This window comes from Polypterus senegalus, chromosome 6 (assembly GCF_016835505.1).
Source record: "Polypterus senegalus isolate Bchr_013 chromosome 6, ASM1683550v1, whole genome shotgun sequence".
Classification (NCBI taxonomy): Eukaryota; Metazoa; Chordata; class Cladistia; order Polypteriformes; family Polypteridae; genus Polypterus; species Polypterus senegalus.
Genome location: NC_053159.1, coordinates 126,138,750 through 126,163,719, shown reverse-complemented (window position 1 = coordinate 126,163,719; position 24,970 = coordinate 126,138,750). Strand labels below are relative to the sequence as shown.

Below are 24,970 nucleotides of genomic sequence, written 5' to 3'. Positions count from 1 at the left end.
TATGAATTTTACAATAAGGCTTATCACATCATATGACATGTTATACTTCATACATGCAATGTATAGTACTCTATTTTAACATCAGATGTAACTCAATCTGTGTGTTTCTTTCTGTCCCATATCTCTTTATAAACATTTGTCTGCAAATGCTACCAAATGAACGAATAAAATCCAACTGTTTAAACTGTAATGTCATTAATGGCTATTTAATGCAAATGACAATGAGAAGTCAAGCAAAATTACATTTTTTTCCCTTCAGCCAGGAACAGGCCTGAGCTGCCTTCAAATCTTGCATATTGCAGTCTTTTTAGTTAGCCAATTAAAGGTGTCATTTTGCTGGACTTCTCATTGTATCCATAATGCCTAACATGGTACAACACCCTACTAATACAAATGGCAAGACAATTTCCTTGCAATACTTCATTTAAAATTAAGACATTTTTCTTTATAGTAAAAAATATATTCAATATTTGTTTCTTCTTGCTATGATAAAAATGTCCTAAACACAAATTTAAAACTGTCATTCATTAACGTATTGCTCTCATGCCTGAGTACCAGAAATTGGGTAAATGGCTACAAATGGCAGCAGCAACTTGCACCCTAGATATTTCATGACAGAATCCATGTTTGTAGTTCTAATGTAGGCCGCAGTGCCATTAACCAACATATAGATGATGGATAAAGAAAAAGCTATTTTGTGAGAATGGGGAGTTGGGTGGCATTATGTAGGTTTTGGGAAAGGAAACACAGCAAAAACTGAGGCTGTGACACCATTGCTAACACATTTCATTTCAGTCCTTAGGGAGGAGGAGAATTTGGATAAATTGGGATGTCACTGCAGCTGCAACAATTCACGCCTCACCCTTTCCAGCCCTGCCAGCATTTAGGGCCTCATCCACCCAGGTCAGTGTTCGCTATCGTGCCAGCTTCTGTGCAGAATGGAGTACCACCATAAGGTGTTTCTTTTACATGTGGTTACTGTGACCTTATTTCTTGACTGCACATTTTTTTTCCTTTGTCCTTTGGATGCTTACATTAAACAAGGCCTTGTCTGGGACCCCAAACCTCATTCTGACCTTGTCTTATAAATTTTTATTTATAAATAAAATATTTTATAAATATTTACATGATCCATTTATAACTGAACTTGCCTCATCTAGCTCATGGTTGCTTAGGACCAGAACCCCCTTCCAGCAGCATCTGGCACAAGCCAGGAACCAGCCATGAAATGAATGCTATCACAAGGCATATTAATGCACACTCCCAAATCCACTCATACTGAGCCAATTTCCAGAGGTTAACCAACCTTACCTGAACATCCTTTATATAAACTATGAATCACATAGAAATTATTTAAATCGTATTTTATTTTTAGTTAATTGATCTAGGAGCGATTATAATCTCGCAGCATAAACTTTCTCTTAGTGCTGTAATTTTGCAGCATTTCCTGTCAAAGATCTATGTTGATATCACCTCTGAAACAAATGTTCATGAATCATTTGCAAGAAGAGCTGTCTTGGTTTCCAACATCCACGCAAACATCCATACATTCATTTTCCAACCCACTGAATCCGAACACAGGGTCTGCTGGAGCCAATCCCAGCCAACACAGGGCACAAGGCAGGAACCAATCCCGGGCAGGGTGCCAACCCACCGCAGGACACACACACACAAACACACCCACACACCAAGCACACACTAGGGCCAATTTAGAATTGCCAATCCACCTAACCTTTGGACTGTGGGAGGAAACTGGAGTGCCCGGAGGAAACCCATGCAGACAATGGGAGAACATGCAAACCTCCATGCAGGGAGGACGCGGGAAGCGAACCTGAGTCTCCTAACTGCGAGGCAGCAGCGCTACCACTGTGCCACCATGCCGCCCTCCACGCAAACATACTCCAGCTAAAACGCCTGTGGTCAGTATTCTTTTTTTGGTCTCTCTTGTATCTTTGAAACCAATAAGATGTAACTCACTAAATGAAACCAAATAAAATAGATGAAAAACAAAGGCTGAAATAACATTTACCAGGTCAAATTCTACATTTGACCTAGTCTTTCTAAATTTCATAAGATTTGCAAATGATAATTGGGGACAAAAACAATCAAGCAATAAAGTCCTGAAGTGTGTATTTTAGCATTACTTTTACATAAAGCCTAATCTAAACAGTTGCTGTCACAAGTAAACAATCCAACTGTTTAAATTCAGAGTAAAAATGAAATTGCATCCACTTTAGACATTAAAATCTTTTTTACATTTAAATACTAAATGATTTAAAGATTTAATGTAATTTATTTAATGATTTTAACAGTTAGAGTATTTTGATTAAATATTTTCCAATTTCTTATTCTTTGAAGTTTGTACAATAATCCTTAAGAGAAAATAAACAAATGGTACATACCTGGGAGAACCATACTGGAGAGTGTTGGGACTGGAGGACAGATTCTGTTCAATACGTTGGTAGTTCCTGATTTGGGTTGGTACAGGTATTGGAGTGGTCTCGCTACGTGGGGACACCATGGGCAGTGGATTGTGCTGTTGCCTGGTTTAACGGAAAAAATACTAACCATTTCAGGGGTGGAAACAACAAGGTCAGTGCATATATGTTAGCAAATGAAAGATAAGTTTATAGAATTAAAAGAAAAAGGACAAACCTTGGTGTCTAGCAGGCACTACTTTAAAAAAAAAAAGCAGTTAAACATAAATCTATTTTTTTCTAAAATAAAAAGGAACCTTCTTTGTCTAAACTCAGCAAGTACAGTGTTCTTTGTTCTTGTAGGAGGAAACTCAATGTGAACTGAAATTTGATCCACAGTCTACCCAGCAGTTCAGCTGTTGCAGACTTGCCCAAAAGTTAAAGCTAACCAATGGTAACACTGTATCCGCCCCCTTCAAGGTGGAGTTAAATACAAGTAATGGCCCTGTCAGTTCTGAAAAGCTCTGTCTCAGCAAATGGAAAAGCAGATCTACTAGGTTAAAGTGGAGGCAGCACCAGTGTGTATCAGATCCCACCCACTCACGTGGTTGAGCAGCAAAACAAAAACAAAGGCTTTTCTAAGAAAAACTCTTTCTGCCTGGGAACAGCATGTCCAGGGAAGCAGTTAATTACCACACAGAGATTGACATTCGAGTGAGTTGTGTTTAGACGTCTCCATATGCCTGAAAGGGTAGGGAATGGGGTCAACAGTTTGTTTAAAAAAACATACAAACAAAGCAGAATTACACAACTGTCCAAGGAAGGAACAGGGTGACTGAAGACTGGACTGCCTTTGATTCACCTGCGCTTCTTCTATTTTTCTTGTGAGTCATGCAATGTTTTTCAGATTAGGACCATAGTCTAACAATAACAGAACAATATTTTTTTTTACTCTGTGACTTGGCAAACCATAACACAATGACTTTTTACTGAATTTAGAGGTCAGGGCTCCTTTTAAAGCAAATGTCTTTTCTAGCACAAAAAGGTAAGCAAAACATCTTTATCATAACAATCTGTGTGCAAGTTCAAATCAGTCCTATGAAACATAAATCTACTGCCATGACATACATAAAGGTTTTCAGGAAAAGTGTTTCAGTACATAACTTGGCCGTATAATAGCACCTTTGCTGCTAAGCACCACTTCACGTGGGAGAGAAATCAATCTGTATTTTAACAAGAAATTCTGAAAGTTCAAAACAATACAGAGACTCAGTTTAATTCCTGAGCTGAACAATGTCTTCTGTACAGCAACTTAAAAGGGAATATGAGTGGCTTGCATTTTTACCTCTACCACCCAGATCATGTTTTCACTTTTCTTTATTCACAGCCTTACATACTGCCCATTAAAGGATAGTTCCATATCCTGTTATTTGCCTTAATTGTGTTCATTTTAAATACTGCATATTTACCTCTGCACTAAATAACGCATAAAAGTGGGATGTTTCCGCTATATTGTTATTTAGATATAATTAGAAAGATTTAGAGGGAATTTTAATTTGATTGCTAAATGTTTTTTAGTCTTTAAGGGACTTTATATTATATTAACAGGAAATAGTCTTTTTAGCAGTTCCACTGAAACAAACTTAATTTAACAACTGTAACTTACCCGCCACAGAGCAGAAACTCACTTGAAGCTCGTCTTCCTGTCGGTACAATGGGTATGTCATCTATAATATAAACAAAAAAAAAAAAGACTATGTAAAAAAAAAAAAATCTTGACTTTTCAAAAGCAACACCCTGTTTGTATTTAATTTAATTCAGGCACTCAAAAATGTTTCTCACAGGACTGGTCAGAGGTGATATGTGGAACTAGAACAAAATCATCTGTGTCACACGAGGAGTTCTTGCTGCTAGCACTGCCACCTGATTCCTTAGAGAGCTGTAGATAATTAGGAGGTCCAAGTGGAGGAGATGAGAGGCCATCTTCAGGTAGCGTTTGCATATCTGGTAGGGACTGTGGAGGTGAAATGGAAAGTGGTTACTGGTTTGATCGAAGCAAACATTGTTATGAAGAAGTCTTGATATTAATCCAGTAGGAGCTATAAATAATGGTTTAAATGCTGCTTATTGTGAAGAATACCTTGCTTAAATTAGACATTCCCAAGCTCTGTCATTAGGTACAACTAGGTTGGTCAGTATTTGATACAATCAAATGTTTTAATTAAGAGAACAAAACTCATTTCCTGAAGCAGCAATTTCTTACGTTTTGTCCACTAATTTGACAATATAGTGTGTAATTTGCCTTTTTTAGGGGGATTATGATTACTTTTTGCATAAAAATCACTTATTTTCTTTATTTTGATTTTATTCAAAATTATTTTTCTCAACATTGCTAAATTCCAGTATAAACCCAAAGAAAACAGTTTAATTTTTCTTAACAAAACTCAAGTTGAAAGTAAGAAACATATGTAAGAGTTAATGCAGAAAATAAGGTGATTAATAAATTAGGAAGCCATTTAAAAAGAACAGTAGCCAAAGCAGCCCTATGGAAAAATGTATGAGCTTTGAATTTAAACAAAGGCTCCAAATTTTAATAATTATTTATAGCGCAGAATATTTTCATACCTCCTATACAGTTCTCTAAATTTTGTATGTATTCAGTTACGTACATTATTATTCTATTATAGAACAATTACTTCTAAACTACGCATCAACAGCTATGAATAGTAACAAGTGAAATAACTAAAGGCTGTTTAAGTTACAATTAAATATGGAATTGAATTATACCATTCATTGGTTGACCTAAATCCAAGCTGTCCTAAACCAATTTGAGACTGAGCTATCAAATATTAAATAAGAAGATATTGAGAAAAAAGACAAATAAAGAAAAAAAAAATGTAGGTAAAACGATAGCAATTGATCAAGAAATATTAATGAAATATTTTGGATCTTACAGGTGGAGAAGCGAAACGACAAGAAGGTGAGCTCCCGCAGGTGCTGTCATACACTGAACCAGGGTAGTTTGGAGCAGGCATGGGCACTGGTACAGGACAAGCTAGAAGAATATGAAAAAAAATATCAATTTCCAAACCATAGGTTTGCTGACTAGTTGCCTGTCTTAATTGCTACTACTTATTCATTGTGTGCACCCAGGAAAGTCCCCTTAATGAAACAATGTTTTAACTATACAAGCCTATTAGTAATTGCTGTATATACAGCAATCTTTAAGCTACTCAGGATGGCGCAGACTGTAAAAAAAAAAAAAAAGTTACATAAATTAAATAATGTTTGATTTCCATAAAATAAATGACATACAGGAAAAAAGAACTCCAAAAAATTATATTCCTAAAAATAATTTACACACAAATCATCCATATGTTTCCATTTACCTAGGACAGTAACCCACCAAATCAATTTACATAATATTACCATTGTCTAAGAGCAGACAATTTTTTTCATCTATTCTAATTCAGTTCAACAAATTGTGTGTCTTAGGAATGTTTTTGGATTATTTTGAATTAATCGTAAGATGCAACGCATTCCTTCAGTATGGCTATAAAACTGTCCAGGGTTCAATGCCTGCATCAAGATCCATTCTGCATTACTAAAGTACTTACACTTTTTGATGGTTGAAAATGGCTCGAGGAAAGGATGGCTGAAAAATGCATCTGAAAAACATCAAATTTACTAACTCAGAACAAAAAGGTCATTAAACATATAAAACCATTATAAGTGTTAATACTAGAAACATAGACACTGAATGAGTTTAAAGATTAAACATTTCAGAACAAAATTAAAGCATAATAATGCACTAACGAGTATTTTGCCTGGCAAAGGACATTTACAGGACATACATCCAATGTATTAAATTAACTGTTCTGCTTACAGTATTTTTCAGACCATAAGGCACAATTAAAATCCTTTAATTTTATCAAAAATCAACAGTTCGCCTTATAATCCGGTGCGCCTTATATATTAATTCTGGTTGTGCTTACTGACCTTGAACCAATTTTATGTGGTACACGGTGCTCAAAAATCTGTCAAAATATTTTAGAATGACTTTGGTAAGCTACGAAGCCGCACCGCTTGATGGATTGTTGGAGCATTACGGCTACCGTAGTCAGGGGCCTCACAGAGTAATACGTACTGTACTTCAACATAATATTACAGTGTGTTTATTAGGACCCAAAAATGGCACCGGTTAAGAGACATGCTTACGAAGTGGATTTCAAACTCAAGGCTATCAGGCACGTAGTACAACATGGGAATAGAGTAGCTGCGAGAGAATTCAACATTAATGAATCAATGGTGCGGAAGACTTTGCCAAAAGAAAAGTTTCCAGCCGGCGTCATCATTAAAGTTAACCCAAAGGGCTGGATGGATGAGGATAAAGATGAGTGAGTGGCTGAGAGAAGTTTACATCAAGGGAAACCGGAAGGCTTTTTCCACAAATCTCCGTCTCTATTGATCTGCGACTCCATGCGTGCCCATCTCACCGATACTGTCAAAATCCAAGTGAAGCAAACTAATTCGGAGCTTGCCATCATTCCGGGTGGATTAACCAAAGAACTCCAACTGTTAGATATTGGTGTCAACAGGTCGTTCAAAGTTAAATTGTGAGCTGCGTGGGAGCATTGGAGGACGGAAGGCGAACACACATTCACCAAGACAGGAAGGCAACGCCAGGCGAGTTACGCCACTATCTGCCAATGGATCGCGGATGCCTGGGCTAAGGTATGAGTCTCAAGTATCGTTCGAGCTTTCCCGAAGGGCGGAATCATCACTAAACAGCTAAGTAACAGCAATGAGACTGACTCAGATAATGATGAGAGAGATCCGGGCCTGCTTGATGCTGAAATCGGCCAACTGTTTACCTCAGACACGGAGGATGAAGAATTTGATGGATTTGTGGAAGAGGAATGAACTGAAAAAGTGAGTGTATTGTTTTTTATTTTATATTACAACTGAACAATGTTGAGAGTTATTGTGAATGAGTTGAATAAAGTTTGACTTATCTGACTGTTTTGTTTCGCTGAATGCGCTTTATAATCCGATGTGCTTTATGTATGAAAGTAGACCCATTCATTGATATTGCACTTTATAATCCGGTGTGCCTTATGGTTCGAAAAATACTGCAATTAAGCTGCCAATGTTACTGGACCTCTCCTACCAGCCAAATAATTAAAACCAACTGGTGTGGAGGGCATGGGGTGATGAGAACACAATTCAAGAAGAGCAGTAACAATACAAATATTGAATGTGAAATCCATTCTGAATGACTCAAAAATCTTATTGCACATCTTTATTTTAAACTGAAATAATATTTTTCTGTAGCAAATTATGATACAAAATCCCTCCCTATTATATTACACAAATATACACACAAAACATGCAAACACGCCCACTAGTTGGGGTACTGGCACTATGTGGGGTTGTATCACCAACTGAATCTTATATATAAAAACTCCCTGAAAGCTCACTTAAATAAAGTTGACCTTTTGGTCTGTGACCTGCATGCAGATAGTGAGATTTCCAGACCAGAAATTGCTGCTACTGCTCTGCTCGGCCTCTAACAGTCCTCACCATCTTTCCATACTTTTTTTGCCAATTGTCAAGGAGGAAACTAAATTACTGACAGATGGGATGTGACCTTATTAATTTGGTGAAAGTAGAGCTCACAAAACATCACATACCAAAGTCCATGCGGTCCTTCTGATTTCTCTGAAGGAGTCCTGTTAGAAGATCTCCCAGCTGTGGTGATGTCTCCCGTGGGATGCTACTCAAATCAAAGCAACACAGGATTTAAATAAAACTATTAATTATACAAATATAAAAAATACCGATTACATCACTGTTGATTTAAGAAAAATGTTCATGAGAAGTTATTAATATTATAATTGCATTTGCATGTTCAGGGTAATTACGGACCAATAATTCATGTCAAGACTGTTTACGAAAAATAAAGTTGTGGCCAAAGTGCAGAAAAACTTGGATGTCCAGTTCTCTTAGAAGAGGCAGGAAGCTAGAGTGGAGGAGTGGAAGATGCTTCAGTATGTTTCTTCACCCTTGACCTTAAGAATCTTGATAGAAGTAAGACTTTAGCTAAACTTTTTCTTCTGTTTTTCTTTGTCATTGCATTGTTTTTATTAATCAGCTGTCAAGTTCCTGCCTATTTATCAATCATGACTTCCATGCTGTTAACTGGGTGACTAAAATGTTTATGGATAAAACTGGGGAAAAGTTAACAATATCATCATGTACAACAGACTGTCTTCCTCTTTTTGGATGTGTATGGTCTCTTTTACCAATTTTTCTATATAAAATGATGTAAAAGAAATTATCCATTTAGACTCAATTTGTAGAAGGCTTAGTGACCGTCAGTTTACAGCAAACACAAGAACTACAGTGTTAACAAATTGGTGTGAGGGGCCATTTTTGAAGGTATGTTTATTTTTTGAATGACAATTCATTTTTGGAAATAAACTCTCAATCTCTGAATCTTTGGAAATGGTAGATAATTATGTACTTTAGGACTGCTGCAGATTGTAAATTAAACATTCTACAGTAAACAGTGATTCTGTCTTCACATGGAACACTCTATTATTTAAAGAAGCTTAATCACTTTGAGATAGATAATGCTAATATCATGCTTTACTTGGATTTCATTTAATCTATAATAATCTTTACTTTGATTTTTTGGAAATCTGCATCACCAGAGTTAAACCAAACTCTGGCAGTAAAATTAATGTAAAAAAAAAAAAAATGCTTTCAAACATCTATTCAATATGTATTAGCTCTGCCTAACGGCACATTTATAGTTTATCTGGAGGCAAACTTCATCTCTTTGCACAAAGCCATGTTTTCAGGTTAGAAGTCTTAATTGATCACATGTGTGAACAGTTCAGTTCAGTTCTGCTCATGCTGCTGAGTAAAAAAAGTTGTTAGCGTAAAAGTAATTTCCTAAAGCTCTTAAATTACATTAGAATATATTTAAATAAATACTTATTTTAACATTAATATCCAAAACATGAAGCTTTGGCTAATTTGAGAGCCCAAGTGTGAGTGTGTGAATGACAATGTCCTTTAATCTAGCAGCACCTAATTTATAGTGGTTTCCTTCACTGTATCCCAAAACAGCAACTTGGGAAAACTGGGTACAGAAGATGAACGACTTTCAGTGAGGAGACTAATGAAAATAAATAACAAACTAAAAATGAATTATAGCCAACTACTTCAAAATTGAAGGATTTTACTGTGTGCATTAAGCAGCAATTATATATTCTGTAGATGAAATGACTGACTGCTTTGAAATGACTGACTGAATTGTTGAACATACTTTGCTGATTTCCACATTTACAAATTATACTTATTTAAATATAGCTCATAATCGTTCTTACTTATCTAAATGGTTTTTATTTTGTTTCTCTAGGCTATCACCTTTGTTATGCATTTTCCCCATAGTATTTGTTTTTAAACCCACACCACTATGCATATGTAAATATTAAAAAAAAAATGCATTCAGTGGCTATTTTACTAGGTAGGAGCCCTTTTGCCACATGAAAAATTAAAATTCTTCAGGACATGGTTTTAACAAGATGGTGTGAACTCCCAGTACATCTCATTCGAAAAGTGCTGTATTATACCAAGATCTGGGAACTCTTAAGGCCATTTCAGCAAACAGAAGTCATCATCAGTGGAAACGGTTTTAAAATGATTGCTGCATTATTACATGGTGCATTATCCTGCTGCCAAAGCAGATTATGACCATAGAAGAATGTACAAGGTCAGCATGCAACTTTACTTGGGTACACTGTGGCATTAAAATAATGCTAATTTGGTACTAAAAGACCTAAAATTCACAAAAAAAAAATTCCACATAAAATTACACTGCCCCTGCAAGCCTGTACTACTGACAAAAACCAGAGTGAATGGATGGATTCATGTTGTTTACATGAAATTATAATCCAACCATCTGCATGTCACAAAAGAAATTGAAATTCAATGACTGGAGAACATTCTTATAATTTTCTGTTGTTCATTTTTGGTGACCAAATACCTACTGTTCTCGTTCTTAGTTGGAAGTAGTGGAACCAAGAATACTTTTTTGCTGCTTTAGCTCAGCCAATTTAAAGTCAAATCTGTTAGGAATCCAAGGATGCCAGTTTAAAAACTTCTGTTGTAAACAGCATTGTCAGAACATTTGTGGCACTTCTGTTAAACTGAACAAGTATGGGGAATCTTAACAAGCTGTTTTCTCACAAAGAACTGCCAACACACTATGGACATGTTTATCGCACCATTTAGGGACTAATATGTGAAAAATGCTGAAATGATGCTGGAATCACCACATCTGGTACCAACCATCATACCACAGTTATAGTTGCTTCTTTTATGTCTTTCCCATTGCAATGTTTGGTTGAACAACAGCTAAGGCTCTTTGGCCATGTTTGCAAATTACATACTGTATTTTGAGATGTAGTAACCATTTAAGTGAAAATAGTTCTAGACAATAGATCTTAATCACTGTTTACTCTTAAATATCTCCTTTAAAAATCATTCATTAGTGACCAAAGATACCATCTTCAGTGGAAACAAACTAAATAATAACATCATCCAGGTTGACATGTCAGTTTTATAAATTCCACAACTACTATAGCACACAGAGCAGATTTTTGTCCAGAAATGGAAACGAGAGAGAGGTAGTAAAAACTTGACAGTGAATTAAAGGTTCTGAATAATGAGTAATACTTACATAGGCACCAGTGTCCTGTTCTTCTCATAAAAAAGTCTCAAGTCTTGTGGACTATTTGCCTATGGATAAAAATACCCTGAAGTCAGCAATACACTCCTAGAATCTGAGCAAGAACAGAAACTGTACTGGATCCCTTTTGTGATGCCTCTGACCAAGTTTCCATGTGCTTTGTTGTAACTGGTAGTCTCTATAAATCAGCCAACCTGACACTGAATGTCACCCAATAACTAAAGACATCAGTGAAGTGGGAGGGAGATAGACTCACCATAATACAAAACTCATGAGGAGGGAAGATTCTTTGGGTTTCCACATGTTGACAGACAGAGATAACATGCACAACATGAACTTGGTCCCTGTCATTATTCATTGTTGTTGAGCAGTCAGGAGCACATTTCACTTGATACACTGGAGTGACTCTGAAAGTTCACTGGTTTCTTAATAGTGAATCACAACGCTACAGTTCATATCTGGCTGCGCCTGCATCCTAAGCCATACTTCTAATGGTGCTCTGGTAAATAATGTAAAGACTGGCTCATAATTTCTCACAGATCCTTGTGAATAATGTGACAATCTTCACTACCCACAACAACTGCCTGATACTGAACAACTGCTGCGCACAAAGCACATTTTAATTCGTTACTGTCATGACTCTTTTGAAAATGTTTTCTTGGTGAAATTTATGTTGTGGAAGGTATTGTTACATATGGCAATAAAGCAATTAGTCAACTAAAAATGGATCTCTGTTATTCATTCCTTGAACTCAGAAAGGAGCATGCCTTTGGAGTGCAACTCTGTACAATTTGTGTGATCTTATTTTTGTAGTTAAAAAAAAAAAAAAAAGTTAAAAGGCAGTGCGTCAAATTCAATTTTATTCTTGCAATGTATAGTTCAAGTTCTATCTTCCATTATTCATACAATCTATAGTGGAACATTTTTTGATGTTTGTAACAGTCCCCGTCCCCTGCACTCCCCCAATAATTCTTCGCATTTATATAGCACTTTTCTCACTACTCAAAGTGCTCTCTACACAGGGAGAACATAGGAAGTGAACCCACAATCTCCTTACTGCAAAGCAGCAGTGCTATGACAATGTTGTGCCAATGTGAACATATAAATCAATGCAATATTTTTTTATCCCCCCCGATAGTTAGGTATCTCCTAATTCTAATTTGAAATTAGTACAGTATTCTAGTTACATTCTGGTGTATTTTCAGAAAACCCAAGTCAAAAGGAGTAAAATATGTTTAGTTGGGGAAATTCACAAATAGCAAATACATAACTTTGTACTAGGAATGTTACAAAAACAATTATTTCACTACTAATTTGGTACTGAGGTTCAGAGAACATAATAGTACAGTTGAAGTACTGGTAATAATGAGAAAGTCAGTACTGCACTCATGCCTGACTTCAGGTAGACAATCCACTCCAAAAAGCACAATAATACATAAGGAAAGCTTAGTAGAAACTGCATATAAAAATGTCTTGCTGTGGTAATGGTAGATCACTAAATCAACACATGTTAAAAAGAAAAACAGCTGGAAATGCTTTTGTGTCCATGAATGAAAATTTCAGCAGGGAGTGCATGAATCAAACTATATAAAAGATAAAAACACACACGATATCAAGTTATTGCCACTTTTATCCTATTACGGTATTAATTCAGAAACAGATTTGTCCCTGCTTATAAAGAGAAAACCATCCATCAATCAAATCAGGTGTAATTGTTTAACTTGTATTGTCACGTATTTGTAAGAGCAGATGTAAAGATAAGGAGATTAATTACTTTTAAATAGTGTTCTGCACAACCAATACTTTGCATTCATTTTCTCATTATAATAAGCACTTCTACAAATGTCCATCGGTTCAAGCATCTGTCCATTTTCTAACTGGTGTAAACAGTTTAGGGTTGCACTGGAGAGCAACTCGCACACATCCACAGTTACACGCATAGAACTGCGGGATGGTTGCCAGCACTAACAACAGTTATAGCAAGAAACATGAATGCAAGTTTCAAACAAAGTGGCTACTTGGCTTGTCTAGACCATTAATGACATGAGCAGCTCCATCAGTTAATACCAAAAAAATGCATTTAGTATTTCAAGGAGGACAAAGTATATCTCCCTATTAACATGACGAGTACTGTGTTAACAGAGATGCATATTTGGCCAAAACATCATCACTAAATACAAATCTGCAAACACTGAATTTATGTCATTTGTTGTGCTTTTGAAGTCAAACTACTGTTCATTATTATAGCCTGTAACTAAAAGTACACCCCATATATGTGTACGGTGCATTGAAAAATGTAATGCCACAGTTATAAATTGGAATACAGGTAATGACAGCCCAAGAAATTTTAAAATTCTACATTTGTACAAAGGCAAAAGAAATAAAAGTCTGATCACTCACTCAAAAAACCTTGAAAACAGCAAAACAAAAGCTGTTTGACAGGAGTTCTGAAATAAAGGATTAACGTAAAACTGAGGAGTTTGATTTAACATAGGAAGCTTTAAAGTTGGGAAAAATGTAAAAATAAATAAATAAATAAATAAAGGAGAGACCAATTTGGAAAATTAAAACAATGAGTTTCTGACACTAAAATTTTTATTTACTATTTTTATTAATAACTACTTCATTAAATATTACTTTTTAGTAATATTTTTAACCAACTAATTATTCAAATATACATTTTACAATCACAAATATTATATACCTAACTGACTGGTTCACTGACAAACCAGACTTTAAAAACTTGTTACAAAAACAGCTTTAAAGAGTTGGTTTAAACAGAAATATATGGAATCATCTTGGAATTAACTAATTCAACAGTACACATACAATAATGTTTACATTTTAGTATTTACCATAGATTTTAAGCAGCAGCTTTCAATTACTGGACAGAAAATGTCAAAGAATAAATTTATCATGTGCGCATGCGAAGATAAATCAGGTAATTTATGATGATATCATTCTTTATAAACCCTACTGTATATTTAAATCTACCCCTAAGATTATAAACTCCCCATTTGTTGTTACACTGTGGGGATCCCCATCTCTGCTACACATTAAAATTCAAGCCTTCCATTTTGATATTTAGGAATGCCAATACTAGTTTACTTAAGTTATTGTTGAACAACAACTTGATGGATATACCCGTATTTTAAAGCTGTTGCTACAGTTAGTATTTATAAACTGCTCAAAAAAATTAACGGAACATTTTGAAAACACATTAGATATCAATGGGGGAAAAAAAACATGCTGGATAGCTATGCTGATATGGACTGGGTAATGTGTTAGTAACGAAAGGATGCCACATCGTTTGATAGAAATGAAAATTATAACCTACAGATGGCCAAATTCAAAAATCCCCTGAAAATCAAAGTGAAAAAAATGATGCAACAGGTTAATCCATTTTGTCAATATTTCATTGCAGCAACTCAAAATCGTAATCAATAGTTTGTATGGCCCTCCACGTGCTTGTATACATGCCCGACGTTGGGGCATGCTCCTAAATGAGACGACAGGTGGTGTCCTGGGGGATCTCCTCCTAGATTTGGACCTGGGCATTACTGAGCTCCTGGACAGTCTGGGGTGCAACCTGGCGGTGTCGATGGACCGAAACATAACGTCACAGATTTGTTCTATTAGATTTAGGTCAGGCGAGCGTGGAGGCTAGTCAAAGGTATCAATTCCTTCATCCTCCAGAAACTGCCTCTGCAGACTCTCGTCACATGAGGCCGTGCATTGTCATGCACCAGGAGGAACCCAAGACCCACGGCACCAGTATAGGGTCTGACATTGAGTCCAAGGATTTCATCCCGATACCCAATGGCAGTGAGTGCTATTGTCTAGCCTACAGAGGTCTGTGCATCCCTCCATGGATATGCCTCCTCAGACCATCACTGACCCACCACCAAACTGGTCATGCTGAATGATGTTACAGGCAGCATAATGTTCTTCACAGCTCCTCCGGACCCTTTCATGTCTGTCACATGTGCACAAGGTGAACGTGCTCTCATTTGTGAAAAGCACAGGGTGCTAGTGGTGGAGCTGCCAGTTCTAGTATTCTATGGCAAATGCCAATCAAGTTCCACAGTGTCAGGCAGTGAGCACAGGGCCCACTAGAGAATGTCAGGTCCTCAGGCCACCCTCATGAAGTCTGTTTCCGATTGTTTGGTCAGAGACATTCACATCAGTGACCTGCTGGAGGTCATTTTGTAGGGTTCTGGCAGTGTGCATCCTGTTCCTGCTTGCCTAAAGGTGCAGATACTGGTCCTGCTAATGGGTTAAGGACTTTCTATGGCCCTCTCCAGCTCTCCTAAAGTAACTGCCTGTCTCCTGGAATCTCCTCCATGCCCTTCCAACTGTACTGGGAGAAACAGCACACCTTATGGCAATGGCACATATTAATGTGCCATCCTGGAGAAGTTGGACTACCTGTGCAACCTCTGCAGGGTCCAGATATCGCCTTATGCTACCAGTAGTGACACTGACCGTAGCCAAATGCAAAACGAGAAAAAAAAAAAAAACATTTAGAAAAGATGAGAAGGGAAAAATGTCAGTGGCCTCCACCTGTTAAACCATTCATGTTTTGGGGGTTGTCTCATTCTTGCTCCTCTAGTGTACCTGTTGTTAATTTCATTAACACCAGAGCAGCTGAAACTAATTAACAACCCCCTCTGCAATCAACATCTCAGAGGTTTCATTAGCTTGCTGCCATACTCTGATTAAAAAGTGTTCCTTTAATTTTGTTGAGCAGTATAAAATTCATGCTGCTTTACAGAAAAGGCTCAGTACTGTTCACATCAACAAATGGCAGTACTTACATAAAAAGCCATTAAATAGGATTTCTTTATTTGTAGTATCAAAATATATTGAGTATCATAAATATTCACCGGTACTGGTATCATAAACAAAAATTCTGGTATTATGACAACCCTACTTGGAGTAATTGTGGCAGATAGCATAACACTAACCTTTTAAACACACAGTTTTGGTTTGAAATGTTAAAGTAAAAACTGCTTCTTGTAATCAGTTTGAATATGAATGGTGCTTACATGTATAGATTTAAGAAATAATGGAATCTTAAATAAAGTAATCTAAACCAATTACTTGCTAAATAAGACAATGACAAGTGTTCCTAATTTTATTCAACAATTGATTTGCTGAACACAACATTACATAAGCAATCTACATCTGACCAGCCAAGTTTACCTGGAAAGGTGGCTTTCCAACAAGACACTGGTAAATGACTGTCCCAATACTCCACAAGTCAGCTTTGGCATCATAGTTCTGTGACATGATCACCTCTGGAGCCTGTCATAATAAAATGACACATTGAATATTTCTAAAAGAGGCAAGGTCCCAAGAAGACCAGCTGAAATATTTCACATTATAGTGGAAAAAATAAAATAAAGAACTGTGTTCAGTTACTCACCATGTACATGGGAGATCCACATAGGGTAGCTGCCATCATGTTACTCTGTAGATATCGAGCAAAACCAAAGTCCGCTAAAAAAAACCAAAGGTAAAAAAAATTACTGGTGACTCATTATACTCCTGATTACTACTGAACTTTAATAGATCCATCTCTCTTCCTGTACAAAGGCTAAATGTAGTATATCTCAAAAGAAGAACGGGTTTCAACTACCTATTTTGATTCGGATGCCATTGATGCTTGACTTCCTTTTTCCGATATAAGACAGCAGAATGTTTTGAGGCTTGAGGTCACGGTGGATGATGCCCTTACTGTTGAGCACTCTCATGGCTGCGGCAATCTGCTGCAGGAAGATACGAAGTGTGTCCTCACGAAGAGTGCCTTTCGCTGAATAGAAAATCCCAATACATAGTTTTTACAATTGCAGTAATGAATATCCTACCCACCTATAATTACTAAAAATGTAATACTCTGACTTTATTGGTCTATAGTACTTTCCCAATATAAATCTTTAATGTAGTACCCCTCTCCAACAATGTATTATAAATTCTTACTACTGTAATTTTCACTCAAGGGCTAAGTCAGTCATTAATTGTGGTTGATAAACTACTGTCTCACATATAATTGTGATAAACTTTTTTTTTAATTTAACGTGCTGTTATTGTAGTTAAGGTCAAATACACCACACAAATATACATAAGGTAGTTTATTGACAGTTAAATAAATACATTGCAACTACCAGTAATTACATATTAGGGCTTTACAAAATTAACAACAAATAGACTAACCTGAAATTAAAAGTTTACAAAAATCTAAAAATACCAAGTGCAGTAGCTAAAAAAAAAGGCATTGACCTAGATTTTCATAGCAATAAAATTATTTCCTAGCTACATCTTGGATGAGAAAACTGACCAGATCTGGTTTAAAGCAAACTCTCACTGAGATATAAAATTCCCAACTGTAATGAATACTATGAAACAGAGCTGTCTGCACACATTTACAAATAGTTGTATAAAATGATATACACATAGGATGCATAAGCCACCCTTTTCCTCAATGCCAACAAAGATATTTTATTTTTAATTTATGTTGGATTGATCGTTTGTCCTTTTCCTTTTGATATATTATACTTTGGAATTTGACAGTATTGTATATGTCTACCGTTATGTTTTTCACGGTTGCTTATGAATTGTTACCTCATTATTATAAAAAAATGTAAAAAAAGATTTTTAAATGACACAATTATAAAAAAAAAAAAAACTATAAATTAAACAGTTTTCTTGTACTAAGATTTTGTTGATCATATGTGACAAAAAAATAAAATCATGGGGCACCCATAAAAGAATTAATTTAAAAGCTGGTTAGAAATTTTACTTTAACGAATCTATGGATTTTAATTGATTTAAATTAACTCCATTATGGGCACCCCAAATTTAAAATTTTAAGTCATAAATGATGAAAAAATTTGTCTTTAACTGTTTGATCAAAAGTCCAACACGCTAGCCACTTTACCAACTCTTCTTATTTTTCTTATATGTGTAATCGCTAAAAGTATAATATGAGGAAATGAGAAATTTAAATTTGAAGTAATTAACGTACAAATCCCAGGTCAAAATATTGCATTGTCACCAGAGATCAGCATGCACGAAGATTTTGAAAGAAATCAATTTGCTAAAAGTGGGTAAAAACTGATTGCAAAATTTGACCCAGACAAAGTTGAATAAAATTGTGTAATTATGATAAAAAGACATGAAGTGGAAGTACACACAAATGAAGTTACATCATTATTTTTTATTCATTAAGCTGCTTGTTGTCTGCTTCTAGTATTGTTAAGGAAATGGCCATATCAGGATTCATTTAAAAAATTAGGCACATCCAAAAGCACAACTGATTAAAAATCTTTTCTCCACTTGCAAGTTAAGCTTACCTTGTAAATAATCGGCCAAATCTCCCCCATTGCAGTACTGGAGAAAATAAAAAATGAAAAAATAATTTAAAAAATTGTAATTAAAAAAATGTAAATTTCAGGATTTCTCCTATCCTTTTTCCACAACTTTGGCTAAATGTAGCATTATGTTCATGGGTGGGACCCCAACTGAACAGCCTTTAGCGTTAAAAGTAAAAAGATCTAGATATTTTTTTTATAGAAAATTCTCAAGAAAATAGGATGGATAAAAAGTACTATGGCTTTTGAAAACAGTATATATGAACAGTCAACAAGAGACTCAAGGACATTGTGGGCATGTGCTTTGAAATTGAACACTAACAGCTAGTACAAACTGCTAATTTTGCTAATTTTCTCTTTCCATAAATAGGACGAATCTTACCTCCATCACCAAAAAGACAAAGTTTGGAGTTTCCTGAAAAAAAAAAAAGAAGATATTTAAATAAAACGAATGAGCCAAGCCAGGTATATTTCTGCTTCTCCATCTACAACTAAGATTTCTCAGGGGAAAAAACCCATGATGCATAGATAATACTTTACATTGCATATTAGGTTTTACAAGACATTATTTGCTATCACTGCCTGCAAGAAGAAGATAGAAACAACAAATGTCCCTGAGCCCAGCACTTGTACAAAGAGAGCTGAGCATGCGCCTGACCTGCTACTAATGGCTGGATGGCTCAGCTGCTCCAGTTGCTAGGCAACAAAAGTGTGACTGCCTGCTAAGGAGCTTAGCTTGCAAGAAAACTTATTCTAGCAAAGGGAGAGAGGGAGAGAGAGAGAGAGAGAGAGAAGAAAAAATCAATTTCTTCTTTATTAGACAGCAAGACTCTTGAAAGGTTTTCAAGCCATTTCACACCCGTATTCCTTTGATGACTGGTGTGACTGTGGTGAGGTCTGCGGTAGGAGTGATGGATGCATTCAAGGTGGAGGTTGGATTACATCAGGGATCGGCTCCGAGCCCTTTCTTATTTGCAATGGTAATGGACAGATTGACAGACGAGATCAGACAGGAGTCCTTGTGGACTATGATGTTTGCTGAGAACACTGTGATCTGTAGCGATAGTAGGTAGTAGGTAGCAGGTCAAGGAGACCCTGGAGAGGTGGAGATATGCTCTAGAGAGGAGAGAAATGAAGGTCAGTAGGAACAAGACAGAATACATGTGTGTAAATGAGAGGGAGGTCAGTGGAATGGTAAGGATGCAAAGAGTAAGTTGGCAAAGGTGGATGAGTTTAAATACTTGGGATCAACAGTACAGAGTAATGGGGATTGTGAAAGAGAGGTGAAAAAGAGAGTGCAGGCAGGGTGGAATGGGTGGTGAAGTGTGTCAGGAGTGATTTGTGAAAGACGGATATTAGCAAAAGTGAAAGGGAAGGTCTACAGGACAATAGTGAGACCAGCTATGTTATATGGGTTGTAGTGGGTGGCACTGACCAAAAAGCAGGAGACGGAGCTGGAAGTAGCAGAGTTACAGATGCTAAGATTTGCACTGGGTGTGACAAGGATGGATAGGATTAGAAATGAGTACATTAGAGGGTCAGCTAGAGTTGGACAGTTGGGAGACAAAGTCATAGAGGCAAGATTTTGTTGGTCTGGACTATGTGTAGAGGAGATATGCCGAGTATACTGGGAGAAAGATGCTAAGGATAGAGCTCCCAGGGAAGAGGAAAAGAGGAAGGCCTACGAGAAGGTTTATGGATATGGTGAGAGAGGACATGCAGGTGATAGGTGTAACAGAACAAGATGCAGAGGACAGAAAGATATGGAAGAAGATGATCCGCTGTGGTGACCCCTAACGGGAGCAGAAAGAAGAAGATTCCTTTGATAGCTATATTGACAGAGACAACCCAGCTCTTTCTTGTTAAAAAATAAAATTGCCAAAGAAAATACCACCTTTCAGTCCAAAGTCTGAATTGTAAAACAAAGTTCTAGGAATATGAAAGGGAATTAAATACACAGACTGTACAATCTTTGATAATTTCTTGATATACAAACATGTTTATCATTACTCATGTAACAAATCAATGGTTTTGAACAGTAAACCGCAACTGCTATAATGCACTGTAAAGTGTATATGCCGCCAGAAGCATGTTAGGCATCTTATAAAGATGATCTTTGAAATAAGATGTTATAAAATAATATGTATAGAAGGACAGTTTTTCCATTGATTAGGACTTTCAGGATGTTTTGAACATAAGCAAAACAAATTATTGTAATTTTCTTATCTAACCTAAGAGACCAAAACAAATGAGCCATGATTAAAAAGTCACAAGGATGTTCAATAGAGAAACATCTATCAGATGAAATATATTGCACTGACATGATACAATTTACAAGGTATGTTTTCCCAAGGTATAGTCTATCAGTTGAAATGCGCTTCTCAGTATTTGCAAAATATGTTGAATAATCTGGATTCAACTTTTTTATATTCTGGACTCAATAATAACAAATCACCTCTGAGACACAAAGACTTAAAAGGCATTATCATCTCCTAGTAACATATTAGCCTTTATTTTTGGTCTCAAATATCAGCAGTAAGGCAGAATCCTGTATTCTAATCCATAATTTCTTTCTGGATCACAAACACCTATGATGTAAAAGTGATTTCTTTTTAAAGAAGTCAGTGGCAATAAAATCCAGACTGTAGCCTGCATTTTTTTAAATCTAGGTTTATACTGTGAAAGCATACAAGAGGACAGCAAGACTGTTCATTATGCACTGCAAAAAGCAGTATAGGTGCACGTAAAAAGAGAAAATGTTTACATTTTTGCCCAGCTCCCTTGTAAAATCTAAATGCCCAAATTTCACTAAAGAATAATGGATTATGCTTTAGATTTTCCGATTAATCTCCTGCCAAAATCAGAACACACAGAGCCCTTGCACTCAAACTGTTTATAAACAATGGTTAAATAATGCATTTTCCTAGTCTTTCTCTCCAGACAAAAATGTTATTGTCAATACAGATAGTTCAGAATGAGCGTATATCATTAAAATAAATGTAAGGTAAAACTGTTTTAGATTAAACATAGAACATACGCTACTCTAAAGCCCTGAAGCTGAAAAAAATTACAAGAGATGAGTGCTACTCTCCCACTCAGATTGCTAAGCATACATTCTCACTCTTCTCACACACATTTAGAAAATGAAGAAACAATATCACTCTGCACGTACACAATGTTGCATGTGTAATTGCCTCCTACAACATTCCCGATATGTTCTTGGAAAGACACTGGTTTATCCTTTTGAAAATATAATGTTATGATCAAAAGTATACCTAGAAAGAGGTTTTTATTACAACTGTAGAATTTAAGTCTTTTCAAAACTGATTAATACAGTTTGTACTTGTGTCACTTTCTTTCATCATATGAAAGTTAATTTATTCCCCTTCATGGTTAACAACATCCCTATTGGTCACAGGGGCCAGACCCTCGGCACCTGTGCCACACACACAGAGCAATGCTGTCTGGAGATCAGTCAACTAAAATCCACATTACTGCAACTGTTCCAGTTTCTGCAACTGGGCATATGGTTAATCAACAGGATGCATTTTCCCTGCCTTTTATATTTCTGTCTTAACTCAGGAAGATAAGACAACTATATTAACATGAAGGAATAGGAGGGATAAATTAAAAAAGTAGCATACTCTTTTGGTAACTAAAAGTGTACAACATGTCATTCTTTGAATGCCCATGCCTCAGCAAGTCTGCTGTGAACTTGCATTTTACTGCTGCATCTTTTTTCATTAAAAAGGGAAATGACTGAACACAACGCTCAATTGAATTCCAATTAGACAAGGCAAATGAAATATGGGAGCATGCAGTTAATGTAGTGGTTAGGAGAATGGACTTTAAAAAGCAATGTTGACTGTAACTCATTGTGTGCTCATGAGCCAGTCACTATACTCTCCTTTACTATTGGTCACAAATTTCTGATATACTTGACCTTGTCTCTCTGGATGAAGGCATTGCTTAAATATAAAATAAAACTAACTAAAAGGCATTTCAAGTATAAATTGCACTGTATTATATATGTATTTACTAGAGGTGCATCTTTTTACAGTTTTTTTTTTTTTTTTAAATAGATTTACCTCCTCAAATTTCTTGCTGAAGTAGAAGCATATTTAATACCTGATATAAAACACTCAACAGCAAAGTGTTCTGCTTTGAACTTGCCCCAGTTCGACAGTGATGTAAGTAGAAACAAGCACCCCCCAGTGTTATTGGCTTCAAAAACACACTTTATAGGCCCAGGCATTGGCGGCTCAAAGCTGATGGACTTGGCAGTAAGACAATCTGTGCCTCACATGGCCTTCTTTTCCTAGAAGTTCATTTAGAATTCCTGAAAAATTTAGCACAGTGCCCTTCCCCCTCTCCCCACAGTGCTTTACTGCAGCTGACCTGAAGCAAACAAGCTGTTCATTTGTGAGACTCATTGAGAGCACTCACGTTAAAGTAGTCAGTTTTCTATTTCTAGCTGAAGTTCGTTTTGTAAGTTAAACAAGTTTTTAAAATGTTAATGGCACAAGACACCACTTTGAAGGCTGTCCCATAATATGCTATTATTCTGCTTCTAACAATTTCTCACCTACCTCCCCTATGAATTCTTAAAAAAAAATGTAAACTTTATGGAGTTCTTAGAAAAAACTGACATGAATCTATATTCTTAACACTGACAGGAACTGCACAAAAAAATGTAATTAATGTCTGTGGGGCTGTAAGGCAGTAGCCATAATCATTATGCTACTCCTGTATAGGAGCAGATAAGGAACAAAAATGATATAGGTAATCTTGTAAGAATCATATGTTGTAGAGAGGAGATTTGCCTATGCTGCAATTGGTAGCTGTCAGTTAACACTAAGACTGCCTAAAAGTAAGCATCAACGGTCTGCTTGTACTATGATCAATTGCCAGTGTCAAAAGACTGATAGGGCTCCTGAAACAGAAACACCACATCTCCCAACTCTCCAACTCTTAAAGGGTCCAACAAGTTGTACAGTCGTTGTAGAGACTTACTTGCCCAGAAAAGGGCAAACTGTCATTAGCTAAACCATCCCTGTAACCACCTTTATCCCCTCTCACACCATCACTAAAAGACTGCATTAAACTCCTGACACTTTTACAGACAATTGTTTGTATACTTTTTGTTTAGTTAATCTTTAGACAGTGGCTTTAAAAATTAATAAACATCTTACTCAAGTAGAAGTAATGTCAAAGCTGATAAGCTTACAGTGATCTGTTATTTAGCAGTAATAAACTTAATTAAAAAGTTTAACAAACAGACTGATTGTTCCATGGAACATGTGCAAAACATGCTGAAAATCCATTAAAAATGCATGATTTGGTGAAAAACTAAAATGCCATAACTCTGGGTCATTTCTTAATAATTAGGAAAGAAATCACATGACCCAGGCACAAGGTTTATGGAGGTGCATCAGCCATGTCATCTGTGCCCTCCATTACATTGTCAACAGCTGCTAATTCTAATTATAACTCTTGTCTATTCACATGTGATGAACATCTGAGATTGCCGGTTGCATTGCTTACAGATGGATGCTCACAAATAAGTATGGAGGAAGGATACAATTAATTTGAGGGAAAAAAGAAAGAAATTACACAAACAATGATACACAACCAATTCTCACCTGGCTAAACTGTGATAACTATATGGCAGGAATCCAGAAAGGTATGAGATCAACAAAACGTGCATGATTCAGGCAAAGAGACCCACACATCAGTTTAATGACCAGAGTATACTGGCAAACCTACATGAGTAACAAAACTAGATTCAATATACAGTAAGGTGTAAGGTGAAAGTTTGGAGTGAGGTGGAATGTTAGGTGACTTTCTGCAACAAAGAAAGAACAAACAATGGAAGCAGATACAGAAGTGGAAATCAAGACTATAAAACATAAGAAAGGTTTGAGGACATATAGTCTTGTACTAATCTCCTGTTAGCTGCTAACCCAGCAACAGTAACCTTTTTTTAATTATTTGTAAGGATGATGAAAGCATAAAAAAGTCGTAGCATTTAACAGAATAAACAGTAAGTCTGAATATAAATGCATTATATAAACACCTATTTCAGATGAAATATTCTGGAACAGGTGTTTCACAATAAGAACCACCTTAGGAGGAAAAAAAAAAAAAAAACTAAACTGATATTGCAAATGTTCACCCAGGATTAGTTACCATGACATACTGCATGATATGGTTGCCTGCACTACTCACGTCGTAAATTAAATGTCTTTGGTTTACATGATTACATAACCAACAATATTGTAAATAAAGTGTTACTTGTTCACAAATTCTAAATTAATGTTTTGTAATAATTTGATTCAGTATAATACTATAAAAAGTGTGAAAATAACCACCACCAGTGGTGAAATTTAATAATACTGGACAATGACAAGAAGAAACAA

At 36.1% G+C, this 24,970-nt stretch overlaps 1 protein-coding gene across 1 annotated transcript in view; it reads right to left on the bottom strand.

Annotated features, from left to right (window-relative positions):
- Positions 1 to 24,970, bottom strand: part of ulk2 (unc-51 like autophagy activating kinase 2) — a 58,206-nt gene that overhangs the window by 19,418 nt on the left and 13,818 nt on the right. The window contains exons 4-15 of the mRNA XM_039757086.1: positions 18,934 to 18,966; positions 18,534 to 18,570; positions 16,820 to 16,993; positions 16,607 to 16,680; positions 16,384 to 16,485; positions 11,170 to 11,228; positions 8,111 to 8,193; positions 6,035 to 6,085; positions 5,372 to 5,472; positions 4,260 to 4,431; positions 4,084 to 4,144; positions 2,403 to 2,543 (exon numbers count right to left, since the gene is read on the bottom strand). Of these exons, the coding sequence (XP_039613020.1) occupies positions 2,403 to 2,543; positions 4,084 to 4,144; positions 4,260 to 4,431; positions 5,372 to 5,472; positions 6,035 to 6,085; positions 8,111 to 8,193; positions 11,170 to 11,228; positions 16,384 to 16,485; positions 16,607 to 16,680; positions 16,820 to 16,993; positions 18,534 to 18,570; positions 18,934 to 18,966 (1,088 nt within the window). The remainder of the gene's footprint in view (positions 1 to 2,402; positions 2,544 to 4,083; positions 4,145 to 4,259; positions 4,432 to 5,371; positions 5,473 to 6,034; positions 6,086 to 8,110; positions 8,194 to 11,169; positions 11,229 to 16,383; positions 16,486 to 16,606; positions 16,681 to 16,819; positions 16,994 to 18,533; positions 18,571 to 18,933; positions 18,967 to 24,970) is intronic.